General features: G+C 43.2%; 2 protein-coding genes across 5 annotated transcripts in view; both read left to right on the top strand.

The window, feature by feature from the left end:
* Positions 1-19,577, top strand: part of LOC112225082 (collagen alpha-3(VI) chain) — a 94,495-nt gene that overhangs the window by 32,036 nt on the left and 42,882 nt on the right. For 3 of the 4 annotated variants that reach the window (XM_024388696.2, XM_024388701.2, XM_024388702.2), the window contains one exon: positions 104-694. In XM_024388696.2, the coding sequence (XP_024244464.1) occupies positions 104-694 (591 nt within the window). The remainder of the gene's footprint in view (positions 1-103; positions 695-19,577) is intronic. The other variant, XM_024388697.2, reaches the window with a different exon arrangement.
* Positions 9,388-17,204, top strand: LOC121841029 (collagen alpha-3(VI) chain-like). The gene is made up of 10 exons (XM_042306942.1): positions 9,388-9,753; positions 9,890-10,486; positions 10,594-11,205; positions 11,508-12,106; positions 12,243-12,839; positions 12,947-13,558; positions 13,861-14,460; positions 14,597-15,193; positions 15,301-15,912; positions 16,215-17,204. The coding sequence occupies exons 5-10, from the start codon at positions 12,320-12,322 to the stop codon at positions 16,853-16,855; spliced, it is 3,582 nt and encodes a 1,193-aa protein (XP_042162876.1). The 5' UTR covers positions 9,388-9,753; positions 9,890-10,486; positions 10,594-11,205; positions 11,508-12,106; positions 12,243-12,319; the 3' UTR covers positions 16,856-17,204.

Here is a 19,577-nt window from a genome sequence, read left to right on the forward strand (position 1 = left end):
AGTGGATATTAAATATTAAAACATTTTAAATAGAACAAACTGCATAATAATGCTATTGACTGAGAGAACTGAAGGTGGTGTTCCCTTTCCTCTTTTCTTGCAGCAGTCGTTGGAGGCGAGAGGGATGTTGCGTTCCTGATTGACGGCTCTGATAATGTCCGAGCAGATTTCCCCTACATCCGGGACTTTATCATCAAAGTCATTGAGCCTCTTGATATTGGACAAGATAGAGTGCGGATTTCAGTTGTCCAGCATAGTGAGAGGCCAGCTCCCAATTTCTACCTGAATACATATAAGGATAAGGCTGAAGTTTTAAGGGCTGTTAATGATCTAAGACTGTCTGGTGGACGGAGTCTGAACACCGGAATGGCTTTGAAATTCATGAAGGACACCATCCTGTCCCCAGTTCATGGTAGTCGGGCGGCTCAAAATGTACCCCAGTTTTTGATTGTTTTGACCGGAGGCAAGTCTAAGGATAGCGTGAAGGAGTCTGCTGGTGCTTTAAAGACCGATGGAGTGGTACCATTTGGCGTTGGTGTCAAGGATGCAGACCCTAAGCAAATCGAGGCTATTTCTCACAACCCATCCTTTGCTTTCAACGTGAAGGAATTCAGCCAGCTCAGTACGGTCCAACAAAAGCTCAATAGCTATGTGAGCCTTTCCAAGGAAAAGCTGAAGGTCGTCTTGGAGGAAGGTAAGCAAAAGCTTTTCTCATGTTCTATGTTGTGTGACACGCCTGTCATTGTCTTTGCTCTTGATGATGCTCTTTGTGCTGTGCTGTTTGTTTCTTCTAAATGTGCCTCATTGTTGTGTCTCAGCCTCAGTTCATGCTGATGCTGTGAAAAGAGATATTGTATTCCTGCTGGATGGTTCTGATGGCACAAGGAGTGGATTCCCAGCATTGCGAGACTTTGTTCAAAGTGTAGTGGATAAACTCTCTGTGGAGGAAAACAGAGAAAGAGTTTCTCTGGTTCAGTACTCTGACAAACCAGAGGCCCATTTCTATCTGAACTCGCACAAAACAAAGGATGCCGTTATTCACGCCATAAGTAATATGAGGCACAAGGGTGGAAGGAGCCTAAACACTGGGGCAGCTCTCCAGTTTGTGAGACATAACATCTTTACTGCCTCCTCTGGCAGTAGACGACTGGAAGGTGTACCCCAGGTCCTGATCCTTTTGACTAGCAAGAAATCCAGAGATGATGTTACGGGCCCTGCTGTAGCTCTTAAAGATCTGGAAATTGTGTCAATAGGGGTCGGAGTTGGGGACGCCAATTTCCGTGAGTTGGAAATCATTTCCTTCCAACCTGGTTTCACATTCCAGGTTTCTGAGTTGTCTGAGTTGCCCTCAATCCATCCACAGTTTGTTGCTCTTCTTAAAAGACTGTCAAAAGACACAGAAGAAGAAGGAGCTGTGGCTCCTGTGACTCATGGAATTCCTGATTTAGTAGGTAAGAACTCCAACTTGGATATGAGTATGCTAAATACAAGAAACATACCGTATTCTTTTTCTTTGGAACAATGCTGAAATTGAAGCATGATAAATACATGGATGCCTAAGACTTTGGTCAACATAGTCTCAGTAGAGTATTTCCTACAATGTCGATACATTGTGCATTTTGGTAGAAACGTTCTAGTATTTAGTTGTATGGTTGAGAAAACCTTTGATTCAGAGCATTTATTGGCTTTTTATTCTCTTAACACAAAATAATTTCCCCCTATTTCACTCTATTCACTCTATTCCTATCTTACCTCAACCATGTATGGATAAACTATGCCAAACTTCTCATATTTTTGTTGAAAAGATGGTTCCATGTTGTTCTGCTTGTGATGATACTATCTCAGAACGGCACTCCCAAAACCTGCCTACAGTGTTCCAGCTTCTCATTCACCCTTGCAGATATGCATGCAAATATGTATTAATACAGACAACTAACCACAACCATAATCTTGGATTAATTTATTCTGTCATTGATATTTTTCACTGTCTTGTGCACATATTCAGCTTCAAACATTCTTAACAATGTTTGGTTGTTTTTACATCTTACATTCATTTTCTATAATATAATTGTTAGTCAATGTATCCCATTTTTATCTATCTTCATCACCTAGTGGATACAGTGAGCAGCAAAAGGGACATAGTGTTTCTCCTTGATGGTTCAGACGACTCTAGAAATGGATTGCCTGCCATTAGAGAGTTTATACGAAGAATGGCAAATGAACTTGACATCGATGGGGACAATGTTCGAGTTGCTGTTGTGCAATACAGTGACGACGCTGCGGAGTACTTTCACCTGAAAGCTCACAAAACAAAAAGGGCTGTCATCTACGCTGTTAGAAGCCTAAGGCATAAAGGAGGAAGACCCCGCAACACCGGGGCAGCTCTTCAGTATGTTAGGGACAATGTTTTCACTGCTTCGTCCGGGAGTCGACATCTGGAAGGGGTTCCTCAGATTTTGTTTTTGTTAATTGGTGGAGAGTCCAGTGATGACGTCACAGCTGCTGCATCTGATCTCAAACGCCTTGGGGTTCTTTCGTTTGCCATTGGGATGAAAAATGTCAGGCAAGAGGAGCTGCAGAGCATTGCCTACTCTTCCAGATTTATTTTCAACCTACCAGTCTTTGGTGAACTTTTGTCCATACAGCCAGAGATCCTTGCCTTTGTCCAGTCAAAAATGGGAATTGAGCCCCCCACTATTGTCGGTAAGAACCACCATGACTCTGCGTCAACAATTAAGTTGACTTACCCAGATGTCATACATTTTTCTTCTATCAAATATTGGTCTTGACTGGTTTGATTACTTATGTAACTGCGCCATTCTTTGAAGAAAGTATATGGATCAGTTTTACATTCCCTCAAATTGCCTGCTTTGAATAGAGGCCAGCATCTTTGAATGGTTACGCTATATAATCCTACTTTTATGAACAAAACACCAGAGATGGTGCTGGGATGGTTACTGTTCTACTTGCATCAAATACATTTCTATTGGCATAACAATGCCAAATCCTCTCTTTCTTGTTCCACATTCCAGAAATGTAATTCTATTCTTGATTGTTTAAAATCAGGAAACTATGCTTTTCTGGTCCTTTCAGCTTAAGCTCTTTTTTGAGCCAATGATACAGTACATCATTGTCTAGTTATTTTAAGCTAATTTAGATTCTCATCTCAGCATACAATCTTCCCCTTTCTTCATGGAAGGAGTATTTGATTTCACATCTCAATTTTTTTTCTTAAAACTCAAGCTCTTTATCTACAAACTTTCTTAAATGTTTTGACATTTGAGACCATTTGAACTCACTTTACTTTCACTTACTATTTCTTTGCATGTTGCATAGAGCTATGTAATGACGTGATAGTCATCGTAGTTAAAATATATTATGGAGAATATTTCAGACCATTTTGCAATGTTTTGGTCTACTTTACAACATTCTATTGATATGCTGCCCTTGTGAATGCATTAATGCATATATTTAGTGGTTTTATTATTAAATAGGTCCTTCAATGTTTTCTTAGTTGAATTAGATGCTGCACAGAGAGACATAGTGTTCCTATTGGATGGGTCTGATGATAGTAGGAGTGGATTTCCAGCCATGTGTGGATTTGTTCAAAGATTGGTGGAGAACCTCAATGTTGGAGAGAACAAAGATCGAGTTTCTGTGGTTCAGTACAGCAGAACTCCAGAGGCCCATTTCTTACTGAACACATATCCAGAAAAACAAAGTGTTCTAGGTTCTATTCGAAGCCTACAGCACAAAGGAGGTAGACCCCTCAACACTGGGGCAGCCCTCCAGTACGTAAAGGACAATGTCTTTACTGCCTCCTCGGGAAGCAGAAGCCAAGAAGGCATCCCTCAGATACTGATACTGCTAAGTGGTGGCAAATCTCAAGATGATGTTGGAAGTGCTGCTGCTGCTTTGAAACAGGACAGAATTGTACCATTCAGTATTGGTACGAGGAATTCAGACATTTTAGAGCTCCAAATGATAGCACATATTCCCTCCTATGCCCTTTCTGTCCCTCGGTTTGATGACCTTGAAAGCATTCAACAGCAGCTTTTGTCATTTGTTAAAAGGGTCCCTCGTCAGCCAAGAGTGTATCAACCAACTGTAGTAGGTAAGGAGTAATATTTCTACCTCCTCTTCATTATGCACTTTAATCTGTTACATTTCAGGTTACTACATTCTTGCTGAAAATTCAGCACATTCATGATACTGCTTTATGCATGCCTTTTGAAATATGTTGGTATCATTTGCTAGTCACATATACATGATCTTTCTTGATCATTTTACCTGAGAATTTATTTAATTCATGTGCATTTCTAGATAACACTGAATCCAAACAACTTGATGTTGTATTTTTACTGGATGGCTCTGATGAAACTCTAAATGGATTTGAGGCAATGCGTGACTTTGTTCAAAGAGTAGTGGAGAAACTCACGGTGCAGGAGACTAGAGATCGAGTCTCTGTGGTGCAGTATAGCAAAGAACCAGAGGCCCACTTCTATCTGAACACTTACACAACAAAGCAAGACATTGTTGATGCTGTAAGACAACTGAGGCACAAAGGAGGGATCACCCTCAACACTGGGGCAGCTCTCCAGTATGTCAGGGATAACATCTTTACTGCCTCCTCCGGAAGTAGACGCCAAGAGGGCATCCCTCAGATTCTGGTTTTATTGAGTGGGGGAAGGTCCAATGATGATGTCAGAAATGCAGTGAAAAACTTGAAAGCAATTGATGTGATGGCAATAGTGGTGGGAATGAGGAATGCTGATACGCTTGAGCTTCAAACTATTTCAGATGAACCCAGCTATGCTTTCTATGCTCCAAATTACAATGATCTCCCAAACATTCAACAGCATGTGTTATCTGCTGTTCAGAGAGTTGCAATGACTACTCCTAACTTGCCAACAACACTAATAGGTAAGAATGCAATCATGGCAACAGTTATGCTGTAGTTGGTCATTTGAGTTAGCACTTTATTGATGTATTTCATTTCCCAAAACACAGAGGTGTTTGTTGAAATCTTTATATGTATATTTTAAAAGTTATTCTTTACCATTAACCCATTTTATGAATGGTTATAGATGCAACAACGGACAACAGGAGGGACATTGTATTTTTACTTGATGGTTCTGATGATTCCCGAAGAATATTCCCAGATATTCAAGACTTTATGCAGAGAGTAGTGGAGAAACTCAATGTAGATGGGAACAAAGATCATGTGTCTGTGGTTCAGTACAGTGACACAGCAGAGGTTAATTTCAACTTGGGTATGCATTCAACAAAAGATGACGTTCTTGATGCTGTTAGAGGTCTGAGGCACAAAGGAGGAAGCCCTCTAAATACTGGAGCAGCTCTCCAGTATGTGAGGGATAATGTCTTTACTGCCTCCAGTGGAAGTAGAAGCCTGCAAGGTGTTCCACAGATACTAATACTGCTGAGTGGTGGAAGATCTACAGATGATATCAGAACTCCTGTCACAAAGCTCAAAGAAATGGGAGTCATTTCAATCGGTATTGGCACAGGAGATGCAGACACACTTGAATTGCAAACAATATCTCATGAACCCAATTATGCTCTTTCCATTACTGATTTTGAAGACCCCACAATTCAGAAAGAATTGCTGTCATTGTTAACAGAAGCATCCCATCAACCAGAGCCAGCTGCTCCTACCATTCATTTTGGTAAGCTGTGGCGATTTGTATTTTGCTGTAGTGTCACGTGTTTTCTGCATTTTGGTAAATTATCTTATCTATGTTATTGCATGTCTTTTGAAGAAACCATATACTTGCGTCCAAGATATTTCATCTTTAGAGAATAAGATTATTGAAATTTCAGTTGGACAATGGTTTTATGCTAGCAACGACCTTGATATCACTGCAGTTGCTTTCTGTGCCCTCTCTGAAAAAAAGTGCCTTTCCTTTCCCTTTGCAACTTTTCTTTACCTTCATTTCAGAATCAGACAAAAAGGATGTTGTATTTCTCATTGATGGATCTGACAACTCTAAAACTGGTTTTGAGGGGATTCGTCGCTTTGCAGAGAAAGTAGTGGAGATTCTTAATGTGGAGGAAAATGGCGACCGGGTGGCCCTTGTTCAGTACAGTGGGAACGCCACACCCAATTTCTATCTGAATTCATACTCATCTAAAAATGATGTGCTTAATTCAATAAGATCCATGAGGCACACAGTTGGAAGACCTCTCAACACTGGCACAGCCCTGCAGTTTGTAAGAGACACCGTATTTACAGCTTCAGCTGGAGGCAGACGTGCTGAGGGTGTGCCTCAATATCTATTTGTCTTCAGTGGTGGGAGATCTAGTGATGATATAATGGGACCAGCACAGTCATTGAGAGGGGATGGAGTAAGAACATTTAGCATTGGAACAAGGAATGCTGATACGTTGGAGTTACAAATGATATCTTTTAAACCAGGAGACTCTTTTTCTGTTTCCAATTTTAACAACCTTGACAGCATACACTCTTCAGTGACAGCTGTAATAAATGGTGTTCAGGAAACATCTGAAATGTCAACTGTCATTGGTAAGATTATTAAGATAAAAGTTTATATCACTTAAGGCCTTTTAAAATCACAAATTCACAGACATTCACTGAGAATCTATTCCAATCTTACTATTAGAGGGCAGCGTTGTCATACAATTGAATACAAAATTGTGATTTCAGTACAGATGTGCAGTATATATGGACCCGTTGGTTGTGCAATTATTATTTTTGCTCATTTCAGACAATTCCACTTTGTTGACATCAGATATCCAGAGGGTGGATGGGGTTGATGTTGTATTTCTACTTGATGGATCTGATGAGATGCAAAAAGGTGTCCAATCAATCTGTGATTTCCTTGGCCAATTTGTTGAACATCTTGACATCGGCCCAGACAAAGCACAAGTTGCTATGATCCAGTACAGTAACAAACCTACCACTCATTTCCTATTGAACACGTACTCATCGAAGATTGATATCATGGCAGAAGTACGCAATATCAATCTTGAAGGAGGAAGGTCCCGCAACACTGGGGAAGCTCTTGATTATGTTAAAAACAATGTCTTTAATACCTCCTCAGGAAGTAGACGCCAAGAGGGCATCCCTCAGATACTGATACTGATAAGTGGGGGAAAATCACAAGATGATGTTCTGGTTCCATCTGAGAGTCTGAAGGCAGATGGAATTGTGCTTTTGACTGTTGCGGTCAAATATGCAGATGGAGCGGAGATGCAGAGCATTGCATACAGTCCTAATCATGCATATTTGCTAAGAGAGTTTTCTGACCTTTCTCTTGTTAGACAACAGTTGCTCTCAGCAGTTGTCTCTCATAAAGACACAGTAAGACCGGGCTTAGGTGAGTGAAAAAGAGTACAATAATAAACAATTTAATTGAAAATATGTATAAAAAATAAGTTATATTTTTCAATCATTTTCAAAATATGTAGCTTATACTGTAGCTTGAAATGTGTATAATGTACCATGCACAATTAGCTGATTTAGTTCAATTTTCATCCTAGTTCAAGGCTCCAGTGTGAAAAGAGACATTGTTTTCCTCCTTGATGGATCTGATGATGTAAGGAGTAGATTTACAGATATACGAGAGTTTGTTGCGAAACTGGTGGAAAAGTTTGCTGTAGACAAGGGAAAAGATCAAGTTGCTGTTCTGCAGTACAGCAACAGTGCAGCAGTGAACTTTAACCTGAATGCGTACAAGACAAGAGATGATGTGCTTTCAGCAGTCAGAAATCTGAGGCCAAAGGGTGGGAGGCCACTATATACTGGCACGGCCCTCCAGTTTGTGAAGGATAATGTCTTTACTAATAATGCTGCAAGTCGACGTCATGAGGGTGCTGAACAGATCCTAGTGCTTCTGACTGGTGGCAGATCTAGAGATTATCCTCGAGGTCCTTCCAGGGCCCTCAAGACTTTGGGGGTTGTAACATTTGCTATTGGATCAAGGATGACCGATTTGGAAGAAATGCAATCAATATCATCTCTTCCAAATTATTCTTATTCAGTCCATGATTTTGCAAACCTTCAAAAGATCCAGCAGAGTTTTGAGACAAATCTTGCTCAAGTAAGACCACAGGAGGTAACTAGAGTTGGTAAGAAAATATTAAACTTTTATACTGGAAATGTTGATTTCCGACAAGAATTATTAATAACCAGATAGTTTATTGACATAACAGGTCATATGTTTTTACATATATTAATTTTTTTATTGTGTATTGGACAGTGGAAAGTGACGGAAGTAGGAGAGATATCGTGTTTCTTCTGGATGGATCAGATAACACCAGAACAGGATTCCCAGCTATTCAGGAGTTCCTCCACAAAATCATTGAAAATCTCAATGTGGAACAAAAGAATGACAGAGTGGCTGTGGTTCAGTTTAGTGACGGTGCAGTGGCAAACTTTTATTTGAATTCATTTCTGAGAAAGAATGACATGTTGAATTCTGTGAGGGGACTCTCACACAAAGGGGGAAGACCCCTTAATACTGGAGCAGCTCTTAAGTTTGTGAAAGAAAATGTATTCACAAGATCCTCTGGGAGTAGACAATTGGACGGTGTGAAACAAATGCTGATTCTCCTCAGTAGTGGACGGTCAAGAGACAATGTGGATGCACCAGCCTCTGCTCTCAAGGAGTTCGGGGTGTTAGTTTTTGTAATTGGAACAAGGAGCTCTGACAGCAGAGAATTACAGAAGATATCCTATGACCCCAGTTATGCTCTCTCCGTGTCTGAATTTACTGACCTCCCCAACATCCAACAGCAGCTTCTTTCTGCCATAAACACTGCCATTATACAGGACACAACCATGCCACCAACACTAATACCAACAATACTAGGTAAGAAAAATATGGTTTTGATCTGTTCCATTTCCTCTTTTACATTAGGATAGAGTAGTTGATAGCTTAGAACACTTGTGTAGATTCCCCTGAGGCCTTTCATGTGGTTTCATGTCATACCTCTGTACCAATGTTCCCTATGATATAACTCAGGGCAATGCACCAATTGTCACTTTCTTTGAATAGTTGTTTGTGATAAGTGAAAGGGATGACTTTCATGTGACAGAAGCAGCTTTGTCCTGTTTTCCCTTACCTATAACACATGTAATATGACTCTTTATTTGAACCTTCACATTCCCTAGTTGAGAGTCAGGCTCCCAGGAGGGATGTTGTGTTCTTGCTGGATGGATCTGATGGCACTAGGAGTGGATTCCCAGCCATGCGTGACTTTGTTCAAAGAGTGGTGGAGACACTCAGTGTGGATGAGAACAAAGATCGCGTTGCGGTGGTCCAGTACAGTAGAGATCCAGCCGCCCAATTCTATCTGAACACATACACAACAAAGGGAGAGATTCTCAACACTGTAAGAGTCTGAGACACAAAGGCGGGAGACCTCTCAACACTGGAGCAGCTCTCCAGTACGTGAGGGACAATGTCTTTACTGCCTCCTCCGGAAGCAGACGCTTGGAAGGCGTTCCACAGCTACTGATTCTGTTGAGTGGTGGAAGGTCCGTTGACAATGTTGACACGCCAGCCTCTGCTCTGAAGGAGCTTGGGGTTTTGGTCTTTGGAATTGGAACAAGGAGCTCTGATAGCAGAGAATTGCAGAGAATATCACATGATCCCAGTTACGCTCTGTCTGTCTCAGACTTTACTGACCTTCCGAGCATCCAGCAGCAACTTCTGTCCTCGGTGGAGGCAGTGGTTATTGATGTTACTCCAGAATCACCAACAGTTTTAGGTATGTGTTATCACTGTGAATTAAGAGTCAGGATGTGTTAGCAAAATGGCCACAGAGTTTTAGAAACGACTATATCATTTGGCCAAAAACACCACATTTGATCAGTTTGATTGACATAATCTATTTATTTTCTCAGTTGATCATGACACCGCCAGAAAGGATGTGGTATTCCTTCTGGATGGTTCTGATGGCACAAGGAATGGATTCCCAGCAATGCGTGATTTTGTTCAGAGAGTAGTAGAGAAACTCAATGTGGGAGGAGACAAAGACCGCGTTTCTGTAGTCCAGTACGGTAGAGATCAAGAAGTTCATTTCTATCTGAACACATACAGCACGAAGGGCGACATTCTTGACATCGTCAGAGGTCTGAGGCACAGAAGAGGTAGACCCCTCAACACTGGGGCAGCCCTCCAGTATGTAAGGGACAACGTCTTTACTGCCTCCTCAGGAAGCAGAAGTCAAGAGGGTGTCCCTCAGATGCTGATACTGCTGAGTAGCGGGAGGTCCAATGATAACGTTGATATACCTGTTTCTGCCCTCAAAGAGAGCGGAGTCTTGATCTTTGGCATTGGAAACAGAAATTCTAGCAAAGAGGTTCAAAGGATTGCCTCTGACCCCAGTTTTTCCCAGTCTGTTTCTGAATTCTCGGACCTCCCCAGCGTCCAGGATAAGTTTTTCTCCTCACTCTTTACTGTACACGTTGGCGCCACAACAATTTCCCCAACAGTCATAGGTAAGACCGGATGCATTATCTTGGAAAACTAAAGCAACAAACACATATTTCAGGTTTGATGAAGCAATGTTGACATACGTTTTCTGTTTTGTTTCTGATACTCTTAGTGGACCTAAGCATCGCCAGAAAGGATGTAGTATTCTTGCTGGATGGTTCTGATGGCACTAGGAATGGCTTCCCAGAAATGCGTGACTTTGTTCAAAGAGTAGTGGAGAAACTCACTGTAGGGGAGAACAGAGATCGAGTCTCTGTGGTACAGTATAGCAGAGAACCAGAGGTCCACTTCTATCTGAACACTTACACAAGAAAAGAAGAGGTTGTTGACACCGTAAGAGGGCTGAAGCACAAAGGAGGGAGACCCCTCAACACTGGAGCAGCTCTCCAGTATGTCAGGGACTACGTCTATGCTGCCTCCTCTGGAAGTAGGCGACTTGAAAGTGTTCCACAGATTCTAATACTGATAAATGGTGGAAGGTCCTTTGACAATGTAGATGAACCCGCTTCTGCTCTCAAGGAGCTTGGTGTCTTGGTGTTTGGAATTGGAACAAGGAGCTCTGATAGCAGAGAGTTACAGAAGATATCCTATGACCCCAGTTATGCTCTCTCCGTGTCTGAATTCACTGACCTCCCCAACATCCAACAGCAGCTTCTTTCTGCCATGAACACTGCCGTTATACAGGACACAACCATGCCACCAACACTAATACCAACAATACTAGGTAAGAAAAATATGGTTTTGATCTGTTCCATTTCCTCTTTTACATTCGGATAGAGTAGTTGATAGCTTAGAACACTTGTGTAGATTCCCCTGAGGCCTTTCATGTGGTTTCATGTCATACCTCTGTACCAATGTTCCCTATGATATAACTCAGGGCAATGCACCAATTGTCACTTTCTTTGAATAGTTGTTTGTGATAAGTGAAAGGGATGACTTTCATGTGACAGAAGCAGCTTTGTCCTGTTTTCCCTTACCTATAACACATGTAATATGACTCTTTATTTGAACCTTCACATTCCCTAGTTGAGAGTCAGGCTCCCAGGAGGGATGTTGTGTTCTTGCTGGATGGTTCTGATGGCACTAGGAGTGGATTCCCAGCCATGCGTGACTTTGTTCAAAGAGTGGTGGAGACACTCAGTGTGGATGAGAACAAAGATCGCGTTGCGGTGGTCCAGTACAGTAGAGATCCAGCCGCCCAATTCTATCTGAACACATACACAACAAGGGAGAGATTCTCAACACTGTAAGAGGTCTGAGACACAAAGGCGGGAGACCTCTCAACACTGGAGCAGCTCTCCAGTACGTGAGGGACAATGTCTTTACTGCCTCCTCCGGAAGCAGACGCTTGGAAGGCGTTCCACAGCTACTGATTCTGTTGAGTGGTGGAAGGTCCGTTGACAATGTTGACACGCCAGCCTCTGCTCTGAAGGAGCTTGGGGTTTTGGTCTTTGGAATTGGAACAAGGAGCTCTGATAGCAGAGAATTGCAGAGAATATCACATGATCCCAGTTACGCTCTGTCTGTCTCAGACTTTACTGACCTTCCGAGCATCCAGCAGCAACTTCTGTCCTCGGTGGAGGCAGTGGTTATTGATGTTACTCCAGAATCACCAACAGTTTTAGGTATGTGTTATCACTGTGAATTAAGAGTCAGGATGTGTTAGCAAAATGGCCACAGAGTTTTAGAAACGACTATATCATTTGGCCAAAAACACCACATTTGATCAGTTTGATTGACATAATCTATTTATTTTCTCAGTTGATCATGACACCGCCAGAAAGGATGTGGTATTCCTTCTGGATGGTTCTGATGGCACAAGGAATGGATTCCCAGCAATGCGTGATTTTGTTCAGAGAGTAGTAGAGAAACTCAATGTGGGAGGAGACAAAGACCGCGTTTCTGTAGTCCAGTACGGTAGAGATCAAGAAGTTCATTTCTATCTGAACACATACAGCACGAAGGGCGACATTCTTGACATCGTCAGAGGTCTGAGGCACAGAAGAGGTAGACCCCTCAACACTGGGGCAGCCCTCCAGTATGTAAGGGACAACGTCTTTACTGCCTCCTCAGGAAGCAGAAGTCAAGAGGGTGTCCCTCAGATGCTGATACTGCTGAGTAGCGGGAGGTCCAATGATAACGTTGATATACCTGTTTCTGCCCTCAAAGAGAGCGGAGTCTTGATCTTTGGCATTGGAAACAGAAATTCTAGCAAAGAGGTTCAAAGGATTGCCTCTGACCCCAGTTTTTCCCAGTCTGTTTCTGAATTCTCGGACCTCCCCAGCGTCCAGGATAAGTTTTTCTCCTCACTCTTTACTGTACACGTTGGCGCCACAACAATTTCCCCAACAGTCATAGGTAAGACCGGATGCATTATCTTGGAAAACTAAAGCAACAAACACATATTTCAGGTTTGATGAAGCAATGTTGACATACGTTTTCTGTTTTGTTTCTGATACTCTTAGTGGACCTAAGCATCGCCAGAAAGGATGTAGTATTCTTGCTGGATGGTTCTGATGGCACTAGGAATGGCTTCCCAGAAATGCGTGACTTTGTTCAAAGAGTAGTGGAGAAACTCACTGTAGGGGAGAACAGAGATCGAGTCTCTGTGGTACAGTATAGCAGAGAACCAGAGGTCCACTTCTATCTGAACACTTACACAAGAAAAGAAGAGGTTGTTGACACCGTAAGAGGGCTGAAGCACAAAGGAGGGAGACCCCTCAACACTGGAGCAGCTCTCCAGTATGTCAGGGACTACGTCTATGCTGCCTCCTCTGGAAGTAGGCGACTTGAAAGTGTTCCACAGATTCTAATACTGATAAATGGTGGAAGGTCCTTTGACAATGTAGATGAACCCGCTTCTGCTCTCAAGGAGCTTGGTGTCTTGGTGTTTGGAATTGGAACAAGGAGCTCTGATAGCAGAGAGTTACAGAAGATATCCTATGACCCCAGTTATGCTCTCTCCGTGTCTGAATTCACTGACCTCCCCAACATCCAACAGCAGCTTCTTTCTGCCATGAACACTGCCGTTATACAGGACACAACCATGCCACCAACACTAATACCAACAATACTAGGTAAGAAAAATATGGTTTTGATCTGTTCCATTTCCTCTTTTACATTCGGATAGAGTAGTTGATAGCTTAGAACACTTGTGTAGATTCCCCTGAGGCCTTTCATGTGGTTTCATGTCATACCTCTGTACCAATGTTCCCTATGATATAACTCAGGGCAATGCACCAATTGTCACTTTCTTTGAATAGTTGTTTGTGATAAGTGAAAGGGATGACTTTCATGTGACAGAAGCAGCTTTGTCCTGTTTTCCCTTACCTATAACACATGTAATATGACTCTTTATTTGAACCTTCACATTCCCTAGTTGAGAGTCAGGCTCCCAGGAGGGATGTTGTGTTCTTGCTGGATGGTTCTGATGGCACTAGGAGTGGATTCCCAGCCATGCGTGACTTTGTTCAAAGAGTGGTGGAGACACTCAGTGTGGATGAGAACAAAGATCGCGTTGCGGTGGTCCAGTACAGTAGAGATCCAGCCGCCCAATTCTATCTGAACACATACACAACAAAGGGAGAGATTCTCAACACTGTAAGAGGTCTGAGACACAAAGGCGGGAGACCTCTCAACACTGGAGCAGCTCTCCAGTACGTGAGGGACAATGTCTTTACTGCCTCCTCCGGAAGCAGACGCTTGGAAGGCGTTCCACAGCTACTGATTCTGTTGAGTGGTGGAAGGTCCGTTGACAATGTTGACACGCCAGCCTCTGCTCTGAAGGAGCTTGGGGTTTTGGTCTTTGGAATTGGAACAAGGAGCTCTGATAGCAGAGAATTGCAGAGAATATCACATGATCCCAGTTACGCTCTGTCTGTCTCAGACTTTACTGACCTTCCGAGCATCCAGCAGCAACTTCTGTCCTCGGTGGAGGCAGTGGTTATTGATGTTACTCCAGAATCACCAACAGTTTTAGGTATGTGTTATCACTGTGAATTAAGAGTCAGGATGTGTTAGCAAAATGGCCACAGAGTTTTAGAAACGACTATATCATTTGGCCAAAAACACCACATTTGATCAGTTTGATTGACATAATCTATTTATTTTCTCAGTTGATCATGACACCGCCAGAAAGGATGTGGTATTCCTTCTGGATGGTTCTGATGGCACAAGGAATGGATTCCCAGCAATGCGTGATTTTGTTCAGAGAGTAGTAGAGAAACTCAATGTGGGAGGAGACAAAGACCGCGTTTCTGTAGTCCAGTACGGTAGAGATCAAGAAGTTCATTTCTATCTGAACACATACAGCACGAAGGGCGACATTCTTGACATCGTCAGAGGTCTGAGGCACAGAAGAGGTAGACCCCTCAACACTGGGGCAGCCCTCCAGTATGTAAGGGACAACGTCTTTACTGCCTCCTCAGGAAGCAGAAGTCAAGAGGGTGTCCCTCAGATGCTGATACTGCTGAGTAGCGGGAGGTCCAATGATAACGTTGATATACCTGTTTCTGCCCTCAAAGAGAGCGGAGTCTTGATCTTTGGCATTGGAAACAGAAATTCTAGCAAAGAGGTTCAAAGGATTGCCTCTGACCCCAGTTTTTCCCAGTCTGTTTCTGAATTCTCGGACCTCCCCAGCGTCCAGGATAAGTTTTTCTCCTCACTCTTTACTGTACACGTTGGCGCCACAACAATTTCCCCAACAGTCATAGGTAAGACCGGATGCATTATCTTGGAAAACTAAAGCAACAAACACATATTTCAGGTTTGATGAAGCAATGTTGACATACGTTTTCTGTTTTGTTTCTGATACTCTTAGTGGACCTAAGCATCGCCAGAAAGGATGTAGTATTCTTGCTGGATGGTTCTGATGGCACTAGGAATGGCTTCCCAGAAATGCGTGACTTTGTTCAAAGAGTAGTGGAGAAACTCACTGTAGGGGAGAACAGAGATCGAGTCTCTGTGGTACAGTATAGCAGAGAACCAGAGGTCCACTTCTATCTGAACACTTACACAAGAAAAGAAGAGGTTGTTGACACCGTAAGAGGGCTGAAGCACAAAGGAGGGAGACCCCTCAACACTGGAGCAGCTCTCCAGTATGTCAGGGACTACGTCTATGCTGCCTCCTCTGGAAGTAGGCGACTTGAAAGTGTTCCACAGATTCTAATACTGATAAATGGTGGAAGGTCCTTTGACAATGTAGATGAACCCGCTTCTGCTCTCAAGGAGCTTGGTGTCTTGGTGTTTGGAATTGGAACAAGGAGCTCTGATAGCAGAGAGTTACAGAAGATATCCTATGACCCCAGTTATGCTCTCTCCGTGTCTGAATTCACTGACCTCCCCAACATCCAACAGCAGCTTCTTTCTGCCATGAACACTGCCGTTATACAGGACACAACCATGCCACCAACACTAATACCAACAATACTAGGTAAGAAAAATATGGTTTTGATCTGTTCCATTTCCTCTTTTACATTCGGATAGAGTAGTTGATAGCTTAGAACACTTGTGTAGATTCCCCTGAGGCCTTTCATGTGGTTTCATGTCATACCTCTGTACCAATGTTCCCTATGATATAACTCAGGGCAATGCACCAATTGTCACTTTCTTTGAATAGTTGTTTGTGATAAGTGAAAGGGATGACTTTCATGTGACAGAAGCAGCTTTGTCCTGTTTTCCCTTACCTATAACACATGTAATATGACTCTTTATTTGAACCTTCACATTCCCTAGTTGAGAGTCAGGCTCCCAGGAGGGATGTTGTGTTCTTGCTGGATGGTTCTGATGGCACTAGGAGTGGATTCCCAGCCATGCGTGACTTTGTTCAAAGAGTGGTGGAGACACTCAGTGTGGATGAGAACAAAGATCGCGTTGCGGTGGTCCAGTACAGTAGAGATCCAGCCGCCCAATTCTATCTGAACACATACACAACAAAGGGAGAGATTCTCAACACTGTAAGAGGTCTGAGACACAAAGGCGGGAGACCTCTCAACACTGGAGCAGCTCTCCAGTACGTGAGGGACAATGTCTTTACTGCCTCCTCCGGAAGCAGACGCTTGGAAGGCGTTCCACAGCTACTGATTCTGTTGAGTGGTGGAAGGTCCGTTGACAATGTTGACACGCCAGCCTCTGCTCTGAAGGAGCTTGGGGTTTTGGTCTTTGGAATTGGAACAAGGAGCTCTGATAGCAGAGAATTGCAGAGAATATCACATGATCCCAGTTACGCTCTGTCTGTCTCAGACTTTACTGACCTTCCGAGCATCCAGCAGCAACTTCTGTCCTCGGTGGAGGCAGTGGTTATTGATGTTACTCCAGAATCACCAACAGTTTTAGGTATGTGTTATCACTGTGAATTAAGAGTCAGGATGTGTTAGCAAAATGGCCACAGAGTTTTAGAAACGACTATATCATTTGGCCAAAAACACCACATTTGATCAGTTTGATTGACATAATCTATTTATTTTCTCAGTTGATCATGACACCGCCAGAAAGGATGTGGTATTCCTTCTGGATGGTTCTGATGGCACAAGGAATGGATTCCCAGCAATGCGTGATTTTGTTCAGAGAGTAGTAGAGAAACTCAATGTGGGAGGAGACAAAGACCGCGTTTCTGTAGTCCAGTACGGTAGAGATCAAGAAGTTCATTTCTATCTGAACACATACAGCACGAAGGGCGACATTCTTGACATCGTCAGAGGTCTGAGGCACAGAAGAGGTAGACCCCTCAACACTGGGGCAGCCCTCCAGTATGTAAGGGACAACGTCTTTACTGCCTCCTCAGGAAGCAGAAGTCAAGAGGGTGTCCCTCAGATGCTGATACTGCTGAGTAGCGGGAGGTCCAATGATAACGTTGATATACCTGTTTCTGCCCTCAAAGAGAGCGGAGTCTTGATCTTTGGCATTGGAAACAGAAATTCTAGCAAAGAGGTTCAAAGGATTGCCTCTGACCCCAGTTTTTCCCAGTCTGTTTCTGAATTCTCGGACCTCCCCAGCGTCCAGGATAAGTTTTTCTCCTCACTCTTTACTGTACACGTTGGCGCCACAACAATTTCCCCAACAGTCATAGGTAAGACCGGATGCATTATCTTGGAAAACTAAAGCAACAAACACATATTTCAGGTTTGATGAAGCAATGTTGACATACGTTTTCTGTTTTGTTTCTGATACTCTTAGTGGACCTAAGCATCGCCAGAAAGGATGTAGTATTCTTGCTGGATGGTTCTGATGGCACTAGGAATGGCTTCCCAGAAATGCGTGACTTTGTTCAAAGAGTAGTGGAGAAACTCACTGTAGGGGAGAACAGAGATCGAGTCTCTGTGGTACAGTATAGCAGAGAACCAGAGGTCCACTTCTATCTGAACACTTACACAAGAAAAGAAGAGGTTGTTGACACCGTAAGAGGGCTGAAGCACAAAGGAGGGAGACCCCTCAACACTGGAGCAGCTCTCCAGTATGTCAGGGACTACGTCTATGCTGCCTCCTCTGGAAGTAGGCGACTTGAAAGTGTTCCACAGATTCTAATACTGATAAATGGTGGAAGGTCCTTTGACAATGTAGATGAACCCGCTTCTGCTCTCAAGGAGCTTGGTGTCTTGGTGTTTGGAATTGGAACAAGGAGCTCTGATAGCAGAGAGTTACAGAAGATATCCTATGACCCCAGTTATGCTCTCTCCGTGTCTGAATTCACTGACCTCCCCAACATCCAACAGCAGCTTCTTTCTGCCATGAACACTGCCGTTATACAGGACACAACCATGCCACCAACACTAATACCAACAATACTAGGTAAGAAAAATATGGTTTTGATCTGTTCCATTTCCTCTTTTACATTCGGATAGAGTAGTTGATAGCTTAGAACACTTGTGTAGATTCCCCTGAGGCCTTTCATGTGGTTTCATGTCATACCTCTGTACCAATGTTCCCTATGATATAACTCAGGGCAATGCACCAATTGTCACTTTCTTTGAATAGTTGTTTGTGATAAGTGAAAGGGATGACTTTCATGTGACAGAAGCAGCTTTGTCCTGTTTTCCCTTACCTTTAACACATGTAATATGACTCTTTATTTGAACCTTCACATTCCCTAGTTGAGAGTCAGGCTCCCAGGAGGGATGTTGTGTTCTTGCTGGATGGATCTGATGGCACTAGGAGTGGATTCCCAGCCATGCGTGACTTTGTTCAAAGAGTGGTGGAGACACTCAATGTGGGAGGAGACAAAGACCGCGTTTCTGTAGTCCAGTACGGTAGAGATCCAGAAGTTCATTTCTATCTGAACACATACAGCACAAAGGAGAGACATTCTTGACATCGTCAGAGGTCTGAGGCACAGAAGAGGCGGGTAGACCCCTCAACACTGGGGCAGCCCTCCAGTATGTAAGGGACAACGTCTTTACTGCCTCCTCAGGAAGCAGAAGCCAAGAGGGTGTCCCTCAGATGCTGATACTGCTGAGTGGTGGGAGGTCCAATGATAACGTTGATATACCTGTTTCTGCCCTCAAAGGAGCGGAGTCTTGATCTTTGGCATTGGAAACAGAAATTCTAGTAAAGAGGTTCAAAGGATTGCCTCTGACCCCAGTTTTTCCCAGTCTGTTTCTGACTTCTCGGATCTCCCCAGCATCCAGGATAACTTTTTCTCCTCACTCTTTACTGTACACTCCAGAACAACAATTTCCCCAACAGTCATAGGTAAGACCAGATGCATTATCTTGGAAAACTAAAGCAACAAACACATATTTCAGGTTTGATGAAGCAATGTTGATCACGTTTTCTGTTTTGTTTCTATTTATTTTCTTAGTGGACCAAGCATCGCCAGAAAGGATGTAGTATTCTTGCTGGATGGTTCTGATGGCACTAGGAATGGCTTCCCAGAAATGCGTGACTTTGTTCAAAGAGTAGTGGAGAAACTCACTGTAGGGGAGAACAGAGATCGAGTCTCTGTGGTACAGTATAGCAGAGAACCAGAGGTCCACTTCTATCTGAACACTTACACAAGAAAAGAAGAGGTTGTTGACACCGTAAGAGGGCTGAAGCACAAAGGAGGGAGACCCCTCAACACTGGAGCAGCTCTCCAGTATGTCAGGGACTACGTCTTTGCTG

The sequence above is a fragment of the Oncorhynchus tshawytscha genome, linkage group LG26, assembly GCF_018296145.1.
Source record: "Oncorhynchus tshawytscha isolate Ot180627B linkage group LG26, Otsh_v2.0, whole genome shotgun sequence".
In the NCBI taxonomy this organism is placed as follows: domain Eukaryota; kingdom Metazoa; phylum Chordata; class Actinopteri; order Salmoniformes; family Salmonidae; genus Oncorhynchus; species Oncorhynchus tshawytscha.

Bases quoted from the DNA above. Each gene is read 5' to 3' on its own strand.
- LOC121841029 (XM_042306942.1), top strand. From the start codon at position 12,320: ATGCGTGATTTTGTTCAGAGAGTAGTAGAGAAACTCAATGTGGGAGGA. The intron at 12,840-12,946 runs GTAAGACCGGAT...TGATACTCTTAG, and splicing joins AATTTCCCCAACAGTCATAG to TGGACCTAAGCATCGCCAGA. The intron at 15,194-15,300 runs GTAAGACCGGAT...TGATACTCTTAG, and splicing joins AATTTCCCCAACAGTCATAG to TGGACCTAAGCATCGCCAGA.